The 17,435-nt window shown below is 39.9% G+C and overlaps 1 protein-coding gene across 1 annotated transcript in view; it reads right to left on the bottom strand.

The window, feature by feature from the left end:
- MAOB (monoamine oxidase B) overlaps positions 1-17,435 on the bottom strand; it is a 54,713-nt gene that overhangs the window by 21,749 nt on the left and 15,529 nt on the right. The window contains exons 2-3 of the mRNA XM_068418779.1: positions 12,934-13,028; positions 11,846-11,983 (exon numbers count right to left, since the gene is read on the bottom strand). Of these exons, the coding sequence (XP_068274880.1) occupies positions 11,846-11,983; positions 12,934-13,028 (233 nt within the window). The remainder of the gene's footprint in view (positions 1-11,845; positions 11,984-12,933; positions 13,029-17,435) is intronic.

The raw sequence follows: 17,435 nt of genomic DNA, 5'->3' as shown, positions 1-17,435 counted from the left end.
GCCTGAGCAGGGTTTTTTTGACCTCCAGGGGTCCCAGCCAACCTCAACGATTCTGTGATCCTACTATTCCACACATGCAACTTAAATGTGATACACACAGTTGAATTAAGTCAGTTGTGTGCAGAACTGATACTGCCTTGTATCTTCAAAGCTTTACATTGGGCACTTTGGGGCAACAAAACTAATACCCTGCAGCAGAATCACTAACATCAGAATGAAAAAGTGAGATGGAACAGCATTGCTCAACTGAGACGAAAAAATGGCTATTTGTTGCTGAAAAAGAGAAACATATGTCACTTTTTTTTCTCCTAAATGTTCATGAAAAGACTGAACTGTTAATTGTATTTAGTGGGGTTTTTTTTCCTTACAAAATGAAACAAAAGCAGCTGAGATGAGCTTTATTATACACTAAAATCATAGCTCAGAGACCTTCCTGGAAAAAACTGGTTTCGGCTAACCTAAAAATCCCCAGCCCTACAGAAAATGTAGCATTTACTAATAATGATTCATTCTTCCAATTCAATATCTCTGGCCATAAATTCCAGAGAGTGATAGTATAGCCAATACGAATGTCCTAATTACATCATTATATACTTAATAATTAGATTTTATATATCTGTATCTCCACTACTAGACATTCAGAAAGTCTAGCTGAATTACAAGTGGAAGAAGACAGGTAATTTGTAGAGCTATTGTATTTACATGGGATGTCTCTGGCTGACTATATGGATGGCAGCATAACAGCTTTAAAAATTCACAAAGAAATGCTCATTAGCACTATGTGGTTACTCATTTTTTCACAATGCATTCTGGACTCCATAAAACAGATAAACAATAAAGACCATATTCTGTGACACAGCTGATTTTTCAAAGCTTATATTAAATTATGTATTTAAGTGGGCACTGCATCAGCATGAATGTCAATTGGTAGAAGTACTAACTTTTAATAGATATTTGATGCGGTGCCACACCAACCCATCACTAACAAAAATATTTACACTGGCTTCAAAAGCAATACTGCATCAAGATTTAATATTCAGAATCGTGTATCAACAACACTGTGTCTTCTTGATGAGAAGTATCCAAAGACCACTTACTCGAAGAAGTGTCAGGCTTGATTTGATTTAGCCTCTTTATTAATAATGTGAAAGAAGGGACAAAGAACACATTATACAAATCTGCAGGTGTTTGCAAGCATGAGAAGAGAGAGTAAAAGGGCACAAACGGATCCTGAAAGACTCAAAACTTGGTCCAGAAATAAGAAAATGAGATATAACCTTGAAAAATGCTGGCTAATAACTTTGAGGACTTCTAATTCAAAGAGAGATATACTTAGAAAGCAGTAAGGCCAAAAATCAAACCTAAGGATAAGAGAAAATTATTTACAAAAAAACCCCAGCAGGTTAGAGAAAGTGAAGAAGAAACTCTTTTTTCACCTAGTCTTTGTACGGACACAGGACTCTAACAGAATCCTTGTCAGAAACACCAAGGTAACGGAAGTTAGGAAGAAAGCGAAGTGTGGGAGGAAATAAGTTAATTCTTTGGAACATGGACATATGAAGAAGTGGCTGCAAAAGAACAATTTCATTTTGCAGTGCTTTTGAGGAGAGATTATGGTTTGTAAAATACCAAAACAGCAAATTTTTTAAAGTTTTCAATCAGAATTTTTGTCATAGCCAGAGTAGATCTCCAGTCACTTCATGAACCAGAGGTACCAAGGTTGAAAACTTACCATTTCCAATTTAAGAATGGACATTACAGCACATGTTCACAAATACTCCAGAAAACTGAGTGTTTTGTTTTCATTCAGCATGGATCAAAAGCGCATTTCTACAGCACTTGTGCTCAACCATATGAAAGTACATTAAATTGGATTCAGGAAAACATACCCCTGTAAATGAACTCTGAGTGTTTCATCAGAAGCCTTTGCTCCCAACATAGACATTTGGGTACTACTATGGAATCTCTTAACATGAAATTAGTTTGAACTGGGGCACACCTTCATACTCTGCTGCTACAAAAGAACAACAAAAGCTCTCAGACCGAGTACCTTCCTGTCCCAGCTAGTAACATCTGAACCATGTTGGTAACTACCTTTTAGCCTTTTTGGGCACATTAAAATTCCATAACTAACTCCCATGGCAGCAAGAAGTCAGTTTTACCATGCCTTCTTCCACTGGAGCCACCCTTCACTAGCGTAAACATCATGTAGGTATTCCAAAGACAGAGCACACCAGTTTGGTTTTAAGTACCTATCATTTCCCAGCTTTAGATTTATGAAACACGTATACTGCTGTGCTCAAGAAAACCAGGACAGCATCAGAATGGGTCATTCCAATTATCGATTTTGTTCTGAGCTTCCTGCTCTGCCAGAGGCAATTCTAGCTGAGTTATCCCCTCTGAGTTAACTCAAGTCTTATGAATTCCCTGTGGTGCTTCCTCATGAGTGCATTGCTAAGAGATAGACAAAATATATCTTTGTTTTATTATTCTTCTATTTCACTGCATTTGAACTGCTGAAAGCGAAATCTTGGTATGTCTCTTGTGCAGAAATCTGGGGTGACAAGTCTCGTAAAGCACAAGAACAAACTTCAACCTGGAAAAAAAAACAATCATAAAAGTGAGGAAGTCTCCCATGAAAGTTACTTTCAAGAGCTCCTAAGACATTACCTAAAGCGTGATCCTTATTTCCTACATAGACAAAACTCCAGGAGCTTTCAATCAGAATTTTATTTGAGAAGAAACTGCAAGACTAGGCTCTACACAGAAACAAAAATAGCAGCACCAAAGAAAGACTACACATAGCTCTGAGTAGTTTCCAACAAACAGAAACATTTCAGCTCTACTTCTGATGAATTTGCACTTTTGCAAAAACAATGACAATATTGATATTTAGGCAAAATTTGCCTATTTCTATCATATTGCTGGGAATAGCACTCTCCCTACCTCCTGGTGATGTATAATCTCTAAAGAAAAACAAGATACAGATGAAAAAAATATACCCCAAGATGCATAAAACATTTCCTTTTAAAATATTTTTTATATCTAAATCAGAGCAATATAAAAACAGCAATAATAACCACCCCTTCTGATCATTTGACATATTTCAACACCAGTACTATAATGCTCAGAAGTAAGATAAGAAGTATTTCTTATCTTTTTTTTTTTTTTAGGGCTTAGTGATATTTCATACAGGCATATATATTTTTTTAGAAACTGTTTCATGATGCCACTTGCAATGCTTCCAAAAGCAGAACACCAGCATCAGCAGTTGGAGGTCTACCTGCTATTGTATGGGTCACTTGCTGCTCACAAAGGCTGTTGCTGCAGTACGGGCTAAAGCGTACTGAAGAAGCTGAAACTATAAGGAGGAAGTTCATGCAACCCAGCTGTCTCAGGAATAAACAAACAGGGAAATGAAAAATCCAGCATTTGCCACAGATATTACAATTCCCAATGGATTTTCTCATCCATCTGTTTCACGTCAACCAACATTTGGCTGTTACACTGGATCCATATAATGTAAGTAGTATAGAAATAAAATTTCTGCATACGTCAGCTCTGTTTCAGGTCAAATAGCTGACATAAGAAGTGGTTTATTACAGGGGAAAAAAAACACAGCATGGCACCTGATGATCAGCAGAACCTTGAATATCAGCCCCAGAAGCTGGGAGGGCATAGGGACTGGATCCCACACACTTTCTCCTGGGAGGGTGAGAATGAGTGGATGGTTAGCTGAGAAAGGACACACTCTGCAAGGAAATATCATCAGTATCTCAATGCAGAGTGGAACCTCAGGAGAAAGTTTGCTTTTGCAGGCTCCCCTAAATATTATGTACCTGGGTAGCACCCGAGTGGGATGCAGTACTGTGAATTGAAGCCCGTGGTGCCAATGATCCACGCGTTTTTTACAGCACATTATAAACATCTTATAAATATAGACAGCTTTCATTGGAAGAAACGAGATGGTGTGGTGCATTATCTGCATCACTGAATGAGCACAGATATTCCCTCAGCTAAACTGTCTAAACTTTGGAGTAACTGATGCTAACTTCACCAAGATGACACTCTGCATCTTAAGTTACAGTTATGCAGGTTTATAGGCACATAGTGCCCTCTGCTGATTCACAGCACTGGTACATCACACACACCTTGTTCTCTCAACTTAAAATCCTAGTAACATCATTCATACAAAGCACAGAAACAGTAAGATGCAAAGTTGTGAGAAGGAAAATGAGAAATAGCAAAGCATCACTTCAGGCTGTAACTCTGTATCTGCCTTAGATACTCAGTTTCTCATCTGCTGCCCTGTGGAAAACTATCCTTTTGGTTTGGTTTAGGCAGGGGTGTTCTTTGGGGTTTTTTAATCCATAGCATCTAATAAGATGTGTCTTTGGGACTAAGCCTCTTGTGTAATCATAATTCTCTATAAAACATGGCAACTAGCTGGACCAAGCTGAGAGAGGTATACAGGCCTACTTAGAAAATTGTAACAGTGTTGAGCGTCATTGAAGTTCCCTTCTTTGAGAAACTGTTCAGGAGCTCATACGCTCAGCTGGTTACTATACTGACAGATATACCAAAGGTAAAAAGATATATAAGTTAGAAAATACAAATGCAGCACAAGAAAATCCGGATAACTAATGGTGCAGAGCTACAATATTAAGACGTGCCAAAATATCCTCCAAATATCTTTCAATATCTTAGATCATCGGCTGTGGATGCCAGAGTGCTTTGTGAAATTTGTTCAGCAAAAGTAACTCCATTTTAAGTGTAGCATAGCCAGTCACACTGGCTTGAACCATGCAGCCTGAAAAGGAAAGGAGTTAACTGGGAACGATTTGTTTCTGCCATATTACAGAAATGAAGTCCATCTTCACCCTGCTACAACATCAGTCATACAATTGCTGGAATACTTGTCTTATCTGCAAAAAGGCAGAATGAGAAAAACAACAACACTTAAGTGATTGAGAAAAGGAAATTGAGGATCTGCTCTGAATTTAAAAGCTAATATAACTATTTGTGCCAATCAGCTGACAAAAAAAAAGAGTTACCTAAGTCTCCTTCCTACTAGAAAGAGATTTTTTGTTTTCGGACACTAAAAAACACCTTTAGGAAAAACATTCAGGTGTCTTATGAAGCACAGATTTATAGGGACCGTGGTTCTAAACACTCTTTGAAACCAGGCCTGCGTGTGGCTTTGAACATCTGAACTAAACCTGCCAAGAAAGTGGACAAAACCAATAGAAAACTTTTCAGCATTTCTAGAACTAGTTTTAAAAAAAACCTTCTTCCCGTCCCAAAAGTGGATAAATGGGCAAAAATAAATGAAAACATGAGAAAGAGGAGTTTCATTTTGGAGAAACCCATCAAATGAGCTCTAACAGATAACACAACCAAGCACACAGGGCACACACACTATCTTTAAAGTAGAAGGTAACATTGGGCTCACTAGTTTTCTTACTGAGACACTCCAGGTTATTAAATTTCTTAACTAAAAAAAAAAATGAAACCTTACACAAAATTTTACAGACACGTGAAACCCAGTATGCTCAGCCAGCTGTTCCTGTACAAAATACACATTTCTCCCATTCTGTTTTTCTGTAGACCTCAACCAACTTCTCAAGGGAAACAAAAATCAGTTCTTATAATCAGATGCAATTGAAGCTTTTCTCCCAGCAGCCTGAATTAAATAAGCTAGGTGAGAGCACAGGTCCTTTTCCTTATCTCTTAGGGAACAGACCCTGGGGGCTGGGAGGGCTAAGACTGAGGAATTTTCTTTCCATTTGGATTTAATTAAGAAATGCATATTTTATTTTCAGTTCATTTTTCTTACTACGTTCATCCTCATGCTACCATTAGGTCACAGTTGCCAGTCTTCCAGTCAATCTTCGTGATCACTAAAAGTCCCTTGCATGACCTTGCTTTACAGTCCCCTTTGACAAGAGATCACTTTGCAGATTTGCTGTACATAATCTTGCTTCTTTTAGGCTGCTGTAATACAAATATTACCCCTCTTTTAATTAAAAAGGCCTAATTATGATCTTCCTTTTTGCAATTACAAGGCAGGTCCAATGAGACCGAAACAAGACCAGCCTTTCCTATACTACTGCCAATGACCGCTCTTCATTCGTATCGTGGAGGATATCCCTTGTGGGAGTCTGGAAGATGCTTTCATCAACCTCAGCCTATTCAATCCTCAGGCTCACTTTTGAGGCTACCAGCGAGTGTGATTAATGACATGGCATCTTGTGACAGGAATGCCTGCACCCTCGTATCTAGTAAAAAGAGTTAAAATAACATAGATCTGCATTCCAGCAATGACATGTGAAACTACCAAGGCCATGTAGTAATTTAAGCATCTTTGAATGTACTTGGCTTCCTTTTCAAGACACCAGATGCACAGCTTCTTAAAGATTCAGTTGTATTCTTCTCAGTTCCCCAAGTTCTTGCTCACAAATTGTCAGCAAAAAGGGGAAAAAACAAAAGATGTGATCCCATTTTGCCCCACTTAACTTGATGGCAACTGAGAGTCTCATAGACTTTTCATTCTCTGACTGCACTCTAATTAAGACATACAAAGAAAAATGAAAGCACTTTTATCTAGTCATTCAAAAATCCATTTAAGCTGTTACGCTCTACACAACAGACTATGCCAGGAGATACTGTCCTTAGATTTGCAGAAAAGCAGGTCAAAAGCTTAAATAATCATATTGCCTAGCTTCAGTGCATATATCACTGATATCACAGAAGAAACATCAATAAATTCTATAACTTTAGATACAGCAGTCACTTATCCAGCTGCTAATTAAATCCCAATACAACAGGACCATCACATTTTTTATTCATGAACAAGACCACTGCAAACTGCATTTTAATAAGCACAATAGTGCTGAAAATGAATGACACCCAAGAGGGCTGTAAAATTTTTTTCTGCACATCTATTGTAGATCAGTATGTAACCCGCTAACATTAGTGTGGATTTGTCATCCTTGTTAAAAGTATTGCCTGTAGAAGACTCAATACTCACCTTCAGTGATGTGCTGCAGACTGGGTTCACATTAGCATTCTCCCCAAAGATGCGGATTGTATATGAAAGTTGTGCTAAACTTGAAGAGGGCATGACATGCATTTGGACACCTCTAGCCAGTGCTGCTGGCAGATGAATGAGTGTCAGAAAACTCCATTCTTTTAGAGGGAACTTAACTGAGGTAATCAAATAGTCAGCAACTCACTGTCAAGAACCTCTTCAGTGAGTAGGAAGGGGGTGCTTCATGTTTCACCCAGCATTTTAACGGGAAAGACCCCCCTGGATGTGAGCAATGCCAAGCCTGACTTTTGGTGCTAAGGAAACAACTAGCAGGACTTATCTCAATTACCACCACAGGAGGAATGTTTCAGGTGCAACACACTGTCAAAACAGCCAGCTACCTAAGCCAGCGGTTAGCACTATCCGCAGTCTGCACTGAGACAACACAGAGATTAAAAGGAATAAATGTTACTACCACTTTCTAGCAACAATGCTATAATCTGGGGAAGTTCCAGGAAGGATCATGCCATTATCCCATATAAAGTTCTCGTGGAAAAAATATATGGAAAAAAATGACAATGAGCATCAACGGCAGTGGGGGGATCTACCACATGTCAATGACCAGATTTTGAGAAACAAGCTTTGTTGGCCTAATGTAGCCAGTAAGAGAAGTCTTGTTGCCAGCCTATGTTGCCAGGTTTTCACTCAAACTCTCCATCAGCGACAATGGGATCAGAGGGTGTTCAGCTGGCACCACAGGAGGACAAAGGGTAGATCATCCTGACTGTATATGAAGAAATCAAGTTCTCAAAAGACCAATTTGGCAAACCAGTCAAACAAAGAAATGCTTCTTTCCACAGATTTAGGGTAACAGAGTAAACCAGTTCCACAGCTCTCTTACTTAGTAAAGGAATTTGTGTTACATTTGATAACATTTGATAAATTTGTGTTTTAAAATGCAAGAAATTTGCATGGCTATTGGGACTGAACAAAAGTGAAGCACAATTTGAATTAATGGAGAAAATTTGTTGATAATTAAACCCTCATAAAAATTGACATGTTTTCATATTTCAACACTTCTTTCCAGGGACTGTTACATGGCAAATACAAAAATTACCTGGACTATATACACTTCAGTTTGTTTCTCTAAGACAAAAGCTGCCATTTTGGTGAGGAAAATAAGTACCACCAGTCAAAAGTTGCAAATCTACCTATCTAAAGTAGAGCCCTGAATCCTCTCTTGGGCAGCTAAGAAGAAAGCTATCTTATTTTAAGAAGTGTTTTACATCTGCTTACCAGTCCAATGGGAGCACTGTTAGGAGATGATGACTTCTCAAATAGTTCTGCTTTTGCTTCTTAAATCTGAATTTATGAACCTAACTTCAGTTACGCTATTGAAAAGCAATAGTGTTCAGGCAGCAATTTGCCTACCAAATACTACTTGCAGAGCTATACTAATTTTCTCACTAAGGCTGATGAACTAGTATTTACACAAATGAAAAGAACTTACTAATCTCCTTTCAAATGTCATGTAAAACACCGCTTAACAAGTGGAGGGAAAGAAAAAACAACATAGGGTAAGAAATATAATTTTGAGTTTCTGTGAAGATACGACACACAATATAAGTGAGACCAAAAATAATTTCACAATAGAACCTGACATTAAAAAAAGATAAAAGGAGAAAAAAAACCCACAATCCAATCAAGTTGGTAAAGCCTAGTTAGACAAGACCCACACACAAATGAACAAAATGCATTCTTTTCATTTTGTAGTACAAAGAAGCTGCATATATTACTTGTATTAAAAAGCCTCTTAAATGAATTTAATTAACTATGAGAGGCTGGATTTTGCCTTTGGGTATATGTAAAAACAGCAGCTGATTTTACAAGATGCACTGTGATGCCTAATTGTGTAGCAAGAGAAGAATTAAAACCTTTAGGTTTCATTGCCTCTCTGGGTTCAGAGAGAATTTTGCGGTCCAGAATTTAATTAGATTTGGCCGCAGTCACATAGCTTGGGTCAGCATATGAATTCAAATTCACACATGGGCAACAGACCTTTGTATATTTTGGAATCCAATTTGCAAGCTATGACTTGAGAGTACTACTTATATTTCAGGTAGCACACCAGAACACTGTTCATTTTCAAGGAACGCAAGGGCAAGCCACAGGGCTGGAAGTAAGAGATTTGTAAGGAATGTATTACAGTTGCATGAAATGCAAAAGCCTGAAGATTATTACATTGATTTGGCCACAAAACAATGCATATGTTTACTATATACTGTTCATCTTCCAATTCTTTAACTGCGAGTAATTCTTTAGCTATGATAATACTTTTCCACAGTTCTATAAACACAGAAGCAAAAAGGAAATAAAAGATTTAAAATGAGTGAAATTAGGAGATTCAAATGAGGAACTACTGACTGTGGAATATCTCCTCTCTCTAATTCCTGCTTGGCTACCAGGGAGTCCTGGTACACACTTCTCTCCCTCCTCTCTTCAGGAACTCTCCTACAGGCAGCCACATTGGAAGCCTAAGCCTAGAAACTCTGTCTGAATCCAACTTGCCGGCTCTTAGCATGCCTTGGGAGCACCTCAGCCAGCAGACGGGATCTCTCTCCTTGGAGATTTTCAACACTCGTCTGGGAATGGGCCCAAGCAAACTGACCTAACTATGAGGTAGACACTGCTCCAAGCCCAGGGTGGAGTAGGAACCTTCAAGGGTCCCTTTCAGGGCAGCTTTTTCTGTGGCTCTACATAAGGTATAGTGCCAATCTCACACATGCCTTGCCAGCACTCAGACTGAGCCACTTGTCTGCATCAAATTGTCATGGATGTTCCCTCCCCCTGGTACATGTAAAGGCATAACCTGTCATCTATGAGCATCTCTCAGGAGGTCTTAGCACAGGCACATGAGTGCTGGAGCAAGCCCAGGCCCTCAGCCTTCCTCACAGCTCCCCCAGGATCTGTTTGCACAGATGCAGGCATTAACCAAAGTAGCAAGTACCCCATATCTCCAGGCTTGGATGGCTTGAATGCCTCCAGGAGCACAGTGTCTTCCCCTGCCTCTGGATTTCTGGATACAAGTCTTACTACTGTACAGATTCCCCAGATTTGTGTCCTAATGCCTTAGTGTCCCAATTCAAGGCCTTTTCTACGCCCAACATACAGACAAAGCCAAGGCATGCCACTCTCTACCAGGCTGAGATACGTCCCTGAATGCCAGCCAGTCCTGTCAGCGCTAGGTAGGGAGGAAAGCTGAGAGTCTTGACTCACCAGCACTCATCGCCCTGGGCTAAAAAGTATCCACAGACGATGGTAAAAGGCTCTGCGCAACCTCTGGCAACTCATGCAATAAGACACTTGTGGTCAAGGGAAAGTCCTTGGCAAGAGCCCAAACTTCTACTTTTGTGCCATTCTCTGTTTTCCTCACTCTAAAAGCCTGTTGGAAAACAAAAGGCTATTTCAACCAGCACAGTAATACCAATATCCCCCCACAAGCTGGTTCCTAGAGATCCTAAAAGAAAATGGGGTCTGGCTTACCAAACAAGCAGCCATGCTTGACTGGCTGCTCACAATAAATCAGGCCCGCATGTCAGCTTCAGCTTTGGCTTCATTGACTTCTGGCAGCATTTTGGAATGCCCCCATGCTAGGACAGCAAGGTTGTCCTGAGAGCTGGTGATCCTAACTGGCCATGTCAATTGTCTTCTACCATTAAGTTTTCCCCTCATGGCACGAACTCCTATTGCTATTGAGGAAACTTTGAAGGCTAAATAGTATGAACAAGCAGAAAATTTGGCTTTGAGGATGATGCCAGAGGCACACAAAACAGAACAGTGTGGATTCATCAGTTCTACCACAGCAGAAGTAATTGTGGACAGTCACCATAGCAAATCACTTTGAGAACACACTTCTTTTTATAACAATTGAGTGGGAAAAGTATTGGAAAACATATGGCAGAACACCTTTTCTCTACTGCTGTTTTAAAATCTGTCAATATTTTCTTTAACCTTTGATCAAACACCAACTACTATCTGACAAATATTTTGCCAGTCATTGCACAATGGCTTTTCATAAGCGTATAATGAAACTCAATGTTAATTTCCTCAGGACTAACACAGAAAGTTTCCCTTCTGTGGGAGTGCAACACTGCTCTGTATCAGGAACTGAGAATTCATTCATTCTCATAGTATGAATACTGAGAATACATGGGCTTTTTAACAGCTTTGCCATAGGTGTCCTGTTTCAGATCATGAACAGATCCTTTAGATCTGCCTCCACAAGAACGTTTGACTCCCAGAGCCTTTTGCAATTACTATTACAATGCCTTTTGCTACTCTACATGGTAGTTTCCCCATCAGCAAAACCAGACTTAACCTCTCACATTTCTTTCAGTCAGGATAATTGTCACTCGTTTAGGAAGCTCATCCTGAGAAACTTTCAGCCTGATTGAAGATCCTTCTGAAAGGGACTTTCAGACACTTTGGGCAGTGTATATGAGAGCTGACCTGTACAGAAGAGTCACAGTTGTACTGTTCATAAACAATAAAGCTTTTTGAGAGCTTTTAACTAAGAGCTAAGACCCAAACCAAGACATCAGCTAAGAGGATGCATCTACAGTGTACACACGTAGATGTGCATGTATATAATAATTTGTATGAGTTCTTCATTACCAACATACTTATTTTTCTCCAAGAAACTCAGATGATGCATACTTAAACAGGTAAACTCCACTGTAGCATGGATGGAAAACAATGAGAAAGGAGATCACTACAACTTGCCTGTCTACAGCAGCATGCTTGAGAGCGTCTTACCTTGACATGGTGTATCAGGTGCTCAACTTCATTCACTTTATATGTCTCTATTCCTAACTCTTTAGATAACCGCAGGAGACGATTTTGTGTTGGCCCCACGTAGGCTCCTCCGAGGTCCACGTATTTAACTTGCTTATTCTAGTTTATCACACACAACACACAGAACGGGAAAAAAAAAAATAAAAAAAGATAAGCCCTTTGTAAATAGCACACAAGTTAAAAGAGCAATCCAGATAATTCTTTAAGAGAAATACTCCCAGAGCATTTTTGCCAAGATTCCTCTCACCATGGAAAACTTCAGTTCTTTGGTAGAGTTTTGGTGTGGTGATTACTGAGAATCTCATATAAGGAGTTCATAACCAGCTTAGCTGGCCTGTTGTTATATTACAGCCTTCACAAACATGAGAGGAAAGAGCCTGACAGGCAGAGAGAGAAGGACAGTCAGAGACATCTGTGGGGTTCTTGCTCAATCAGGCATCTCAGCAACAACTAATTCAAAACAGACTGTACTAGGAAATAGCACAGATAAGATTTTCTAATGAGCAGAGTGGGAGGAGGTCTCTCAGGTCAAGGTAGGGCAGCAGGTAAAGAAGTGAAGGAAGAAATGCTGGTTCTAGTTCCCAGCCACCCCTGCCATTCCTCTAGCCTACGTCACTCCTCACGGGGCTTGTAAAGATTCAGCTCAAGGCTCTTCACGGCATGGGTTTGCCTTACAGGTGTTTTTTCATAGAGATTTCTCCAGTGTCTCTCCCCAGGAAATTATTTTGAAACTTCACTAATCATGTTCTTCTTCCCAGAGGAAAGGACTGATGACTCCAGAGCCTGCAGATTGCATGGAAATGTTCTGTCCCCACCATCATGCCACTCTTTCCCTACTCTTGCTGGTCCAATACCAGGAAATTTCCCACCTGCTAGTGCTCTAGAAATATTCACTAGTAGGTCTTCTAGCAGGAAAGATAAATAAATACTTTTATGTACACTATTCATATAGTATATCTATACTATACATACACATGTATAATTATACATATGTGTAGTATATGCTATATGTATGTATATGTAGTATAAATGGGTTTAGAGATAATTACCCTTACGGTGAAAGTTCTTCCACCAACCCTGTCGTTGGCTTCCAGCAACACCACATTCAAGCCTGACTCAGTCAGCAGTTTGGCTGCTGAGAGACCTAAAAGATAAAAAGAAAAACAATTAAAGAATACTTCTGTTTATGCACCCCACAGCTTTTGCGACTTGACATGTAAACACTCACATAGCTATCCATCCAAATCCTGAGTGTTTCATTCAAACACTTCACCAGGGAGGTGAGGTGGAATTAAAAAAAAAAAAAAAAAATAGTCATTAAATTGAACTGAAGCCACATATTAAGACAGTTTGTGAACAAATTTTAGATGTGCTGAGCACCTTTTGCACCACATGCTCAGCTCTTCTGATGCATAAACGAGCACTTGTTATGATAGTCATCCAGACAGGCAGAGAACTTGGGGAGGACAGCTTTCTGTTTTCTAACATCAGCACGTCATCTTTTACAACCCCGACAAACAAAAGGAAGAAGTGAAGTTTTATTAGGACTCTCCTAAATTTCAAAAGTTTTCCTGAAGATTGTTGTGTCTGCTTTCCAGTTCTGAATATTTTGAAGTACATTAGTAAAGTTCCCACACAGTCAGGTCACAGGTTTCTTATCCTGAAGAATACATGGTCTGACTCAGAAGAGACAGAATCTGCACTTGTGTGTGGCAACAAGAAGAAAAAATACAGGTAAGTATACGCCAAAAAAATGTTTCGCTCCTCATCCATTTTCTTCATACACTTTTATTTCCATCTTGCAATTCTTGAAGCTGAGACACCAAGAGAGGGAACAATGGGAATATAGGAGGGAACATCTCATTTTAGTTCTGATGCCATAAATCCTCATAATTGTAGAGGAAAATATTAGCGTCAGGCCCTGCAGCAAGTGTCTCAAGCTGCTATGGGAATGAAGGGCACCAGAAAGGGTGCACAACATGGAGGGAATACAGCCCGTAACCTCTCAACTTCTTCAGATCATCTCTGCCTTTTACTTCAACATACAAACTGAGATTTGTATAAACTGAGGTTCTTTGGCCACATGTGAGTGAATTTCTAGTGGGACGACAAGAGTTATATTCTAGAGGGTTGCGTCATCCTCTTGAACTGATAGAATGTGTTGAATAAAGTTCAGCACAGACGAGGCTAGAAGCCAGACTCATACATCATAATTTAGTTATCCTTTCTGGCTCTGTGCCTTGTTGCCATCAGAAGGCAATCAGTTTCCTCTCTGCTTCCTAGTACATGTAGTTTTTGAGAAGAAGTCATCCAAGCAGATTGTTCCAAGCATAAGGCAGCCATGGAAGAAACGGCAAAAGCACTGGCAGGAAAAACAGATGGCCAAAGCTAGCATGGCAGGACTGAATGAAACAATAATGAAGAAAATATAGCAGCCCTGGATAGAGAAAAAATATTAATGAGAGCTACTAAAGGTGCTACAGAACATCCTGGTTGTCAACTAGTGGCTTGAGAGTAGGAGAACCAGGTCCTGTTCCCAGCACTGCAGTGAACCTCCTACACTGTGCTGGTTAAATCACTTAAGCTCTTTGTTTCCCCATCTGTAAAAAAAGAGACAACAGCGTAGACCCATCTATCTAAAGGATTTGACATTTTCTGAAAAAAAGCAGCAGATGTTTCCATTAAAAGATCATACTGTCCTGCTTTTATTTCCAGCTTCATGGGCTTATTTATCTTGGGTTTTCACATAAGTGCTAGTGAGAAAACCAGTAATGACACTGACAAAGGTCTTTCCATACTTCCTTATTGAGGAAATTATATTGCAAAAACATCTGGCTGGATCAGTGGCCTTGACTACACTCACAAATATTTAAGGATACCAAGGAAGAATAAAATACAGAAAACAGTCATAGTATGCAAACACGGACCACCCCTTCAAACAACTTGCAAAAAGAGATTGGCTCCTGAAGGAAAAACAGGCAACAAAACTCCTAAATAAATACAGCTTACCAGTTAAAGACAAAAAAAAAAAAGTTGTTCTTCAAAAAAGACAAATATTTCGTCAGTTGCAAGAGGATCAATAGTAGTTATTAGTAATTTACAGAATGAATACATAATCTGAAGGCTGTTGTCATTGAAGGTTTCTGTTGGGTTATCATGCTAACAGGTATTCACTAATCAATTAATAATATTCAGTTACCAACACTGATTAAGGAATATGAGATTTGACTTTCTTTATTAAAATCTAATGAATAAACATTTCAGTACAGCTGCAAACAAAGACAGTTTATTCCCAAGAGCTGAACAGACAGAGAAGCTTGTGAAAGGATAGCTCTCCAGACTCAATGAAACGTAGCCGACTGGCGGTCATCAGCCCTGATACCACTTCCTTGTTTCCTTATGCACCTTTCATCCACCCTATTGCACCTACTTACTATTTACTCCCCACTATTAATTTTGAGGCAAGTGCCAGGTTTTTTTTTTCCTCCATACATTCACAGATGTATCTGTGAGAGATGGATAACAGTCTACTCCTCCCTGATGCAAATACCAAAAACCAAACCAGTGCTGAGGGGAAGATCGGGCTCATTAATATCTCGCTGCCCCATGCTCATCCTCCAGCAGATCAGATCTCTGTAGAGGGAGGGATGTGTCCTTGGGGCTTGACTCTATAGTGAAAGTTGCAGTCTACAGTGTTCCCAAACTAAGCACCACCTGACCACTTACTCCGTTTAACGGGCTGGTGGTTCACTCCCTTCTCTCACCTACATGACAGCTCTCTTCTGGTCCAAAGTCTTGCTGGAGAAATTATGCAGATAACTGCAGACAAAGGCAGGGAACACAGCCTACCTCTAGCTCCTCTCCCTCATCACTAACAGAGATGCCAAACACGTAACTTGGGGAAAAAGGTGGAAGACGCAAAGGAAGAGGCTCAGGAGGGTCAGATGGCACAGTGAAGGACCGGATCGGGCCTCGTAGCATGCACAGTACAGGATAAGGCAAGATTGCTGTCACAGATACTACATTACAGTGCAATATTGACAGGCAGGAATTTTGCTGGTTTTGTTATCTTACACATTTGGAATCATGGTACTGCCACATTACCCCGTACCTGTTCCCTGGAGCTGGACCCAAGATCCCAAATGGGCTCTTGGACTTACTATAATAACAGCAAGAGGACTGGATGCTGCAGAGGGAGAGCTCTGAGCCAAAGTGATACAAGGACAGATAAGGCGCCAGGAACAGCAACAAAAACATATTAAAATGGAAATGAATACTAGCACATGAATATTGGGGCACAAGGTTGAGGCTTGCTTTTCAGAAGCTAAGAATTGCTGCAAGAAACTCCTACAAACCACAACCTCTTTTCTGGGCAAGAGTCAGAGTGGCCTCTCTGTGCTCAACACACCAACTGCCACAAACAGAGCATGTACGAAGCCTGTGAAGCAAAGCCCAGAAATATCTGGGCTGCAAGATGTCCTCCTGAGAAGTTTAACCCTTTACAAGTTTCACATATTTCAGCACTGCCTCTGGCTTACCTCTCACACCTCGCACATCACTAACAAAAGGCAGATCTTCAATACTGTCCCTGTTGCTTACAAGCGAGGCAACCAACCACATTCAAATGCAAAGTTCATCCAAAAACGTGACTGATGCTGTTGCTACGCCCATTTCGTGCACGATGTTTTGTCACCCAGTGGCACCTTCCCCTCCTCCCCAGAAGCATTTCAACAGAATCAGATCTGAATTGCAATGTAAGGGCTCAACCACTTTTGCCACCGCTTCGCAGAGGACAATAATTGGGTCCAGTTTCCATTGCAGGTCAGCTTTCTTCAAGGGGCAACACAGAGCCGTATACATAGTGGAAAACATATGGTTAATCAGCCTCACCTGCAGTTCTGCTCAGAGAATCAATAGGCAGGTAATTAACAGACAACAAAGAAGCCAAGATGATAGGTCTTATTTGAAGCCCCAGACTGAAAACACTATTGTGCTTAGATGATGTTTAACCAGGCAAGCCTTCATCCGTTGCCATAGCAACCCGGTACCCAACCGCAGCCTCTTGGAGATACTGGTGAGAGATTGCCTCCCCCAGAATTTTATAATGTAAGTTCAAGCCACAAAAATCCTTTCTCCGTCGTGCAGCACTCTGCATTCAAGGATCTTACTCAAACATAATAATCACAATAATTATTTCATCTTCAGTTCCAACTTATTTCTTTCCTGTTTGAGATCTCTTTACCTGCTAAACATCTTAAATTGCACCATTTGATTAAACAGCTTCATTATAACCTCACTTCCTAGCATTAACAGCTTGCTTTATTTAAGAAAACAACTAATTTGGATCTTTTTTTTTTGAAAGAGAAAATCTGAAATTTCTGCACTCTGGCAGAAACCAAACTCACATTTGGATTGACAAATGTGACAAGGGTCACATTTTTCATCTGACCCCCATGTATTATGGGCTACAGAAAAGCCCTAGAGTCAAACACATCTGAATATTTAAAAAAAAAAAAAAAAAAAAAGTAAATTTTTAAAAAAACAATGGAAA

The sequence above is a fragment of the Nyctibius grandis genome, chromosome 2 (assembly GCF_013368605.1).
Source record: "Nyctibius grandis isolate bNycGra1 chromosome 2, bNycGra1.pri, whole genome shotgun sequence".
Classification (NCBI taxonomy): Eukaryota; Metazoa; Chordata; class Aves; order Nyctibiiformes; family Nyctibiidae; genus Nyctibius; species Nyctibius grandis.
This window is presented reverse-complemented; position numbering and strand designations above follow the sequence as displayed.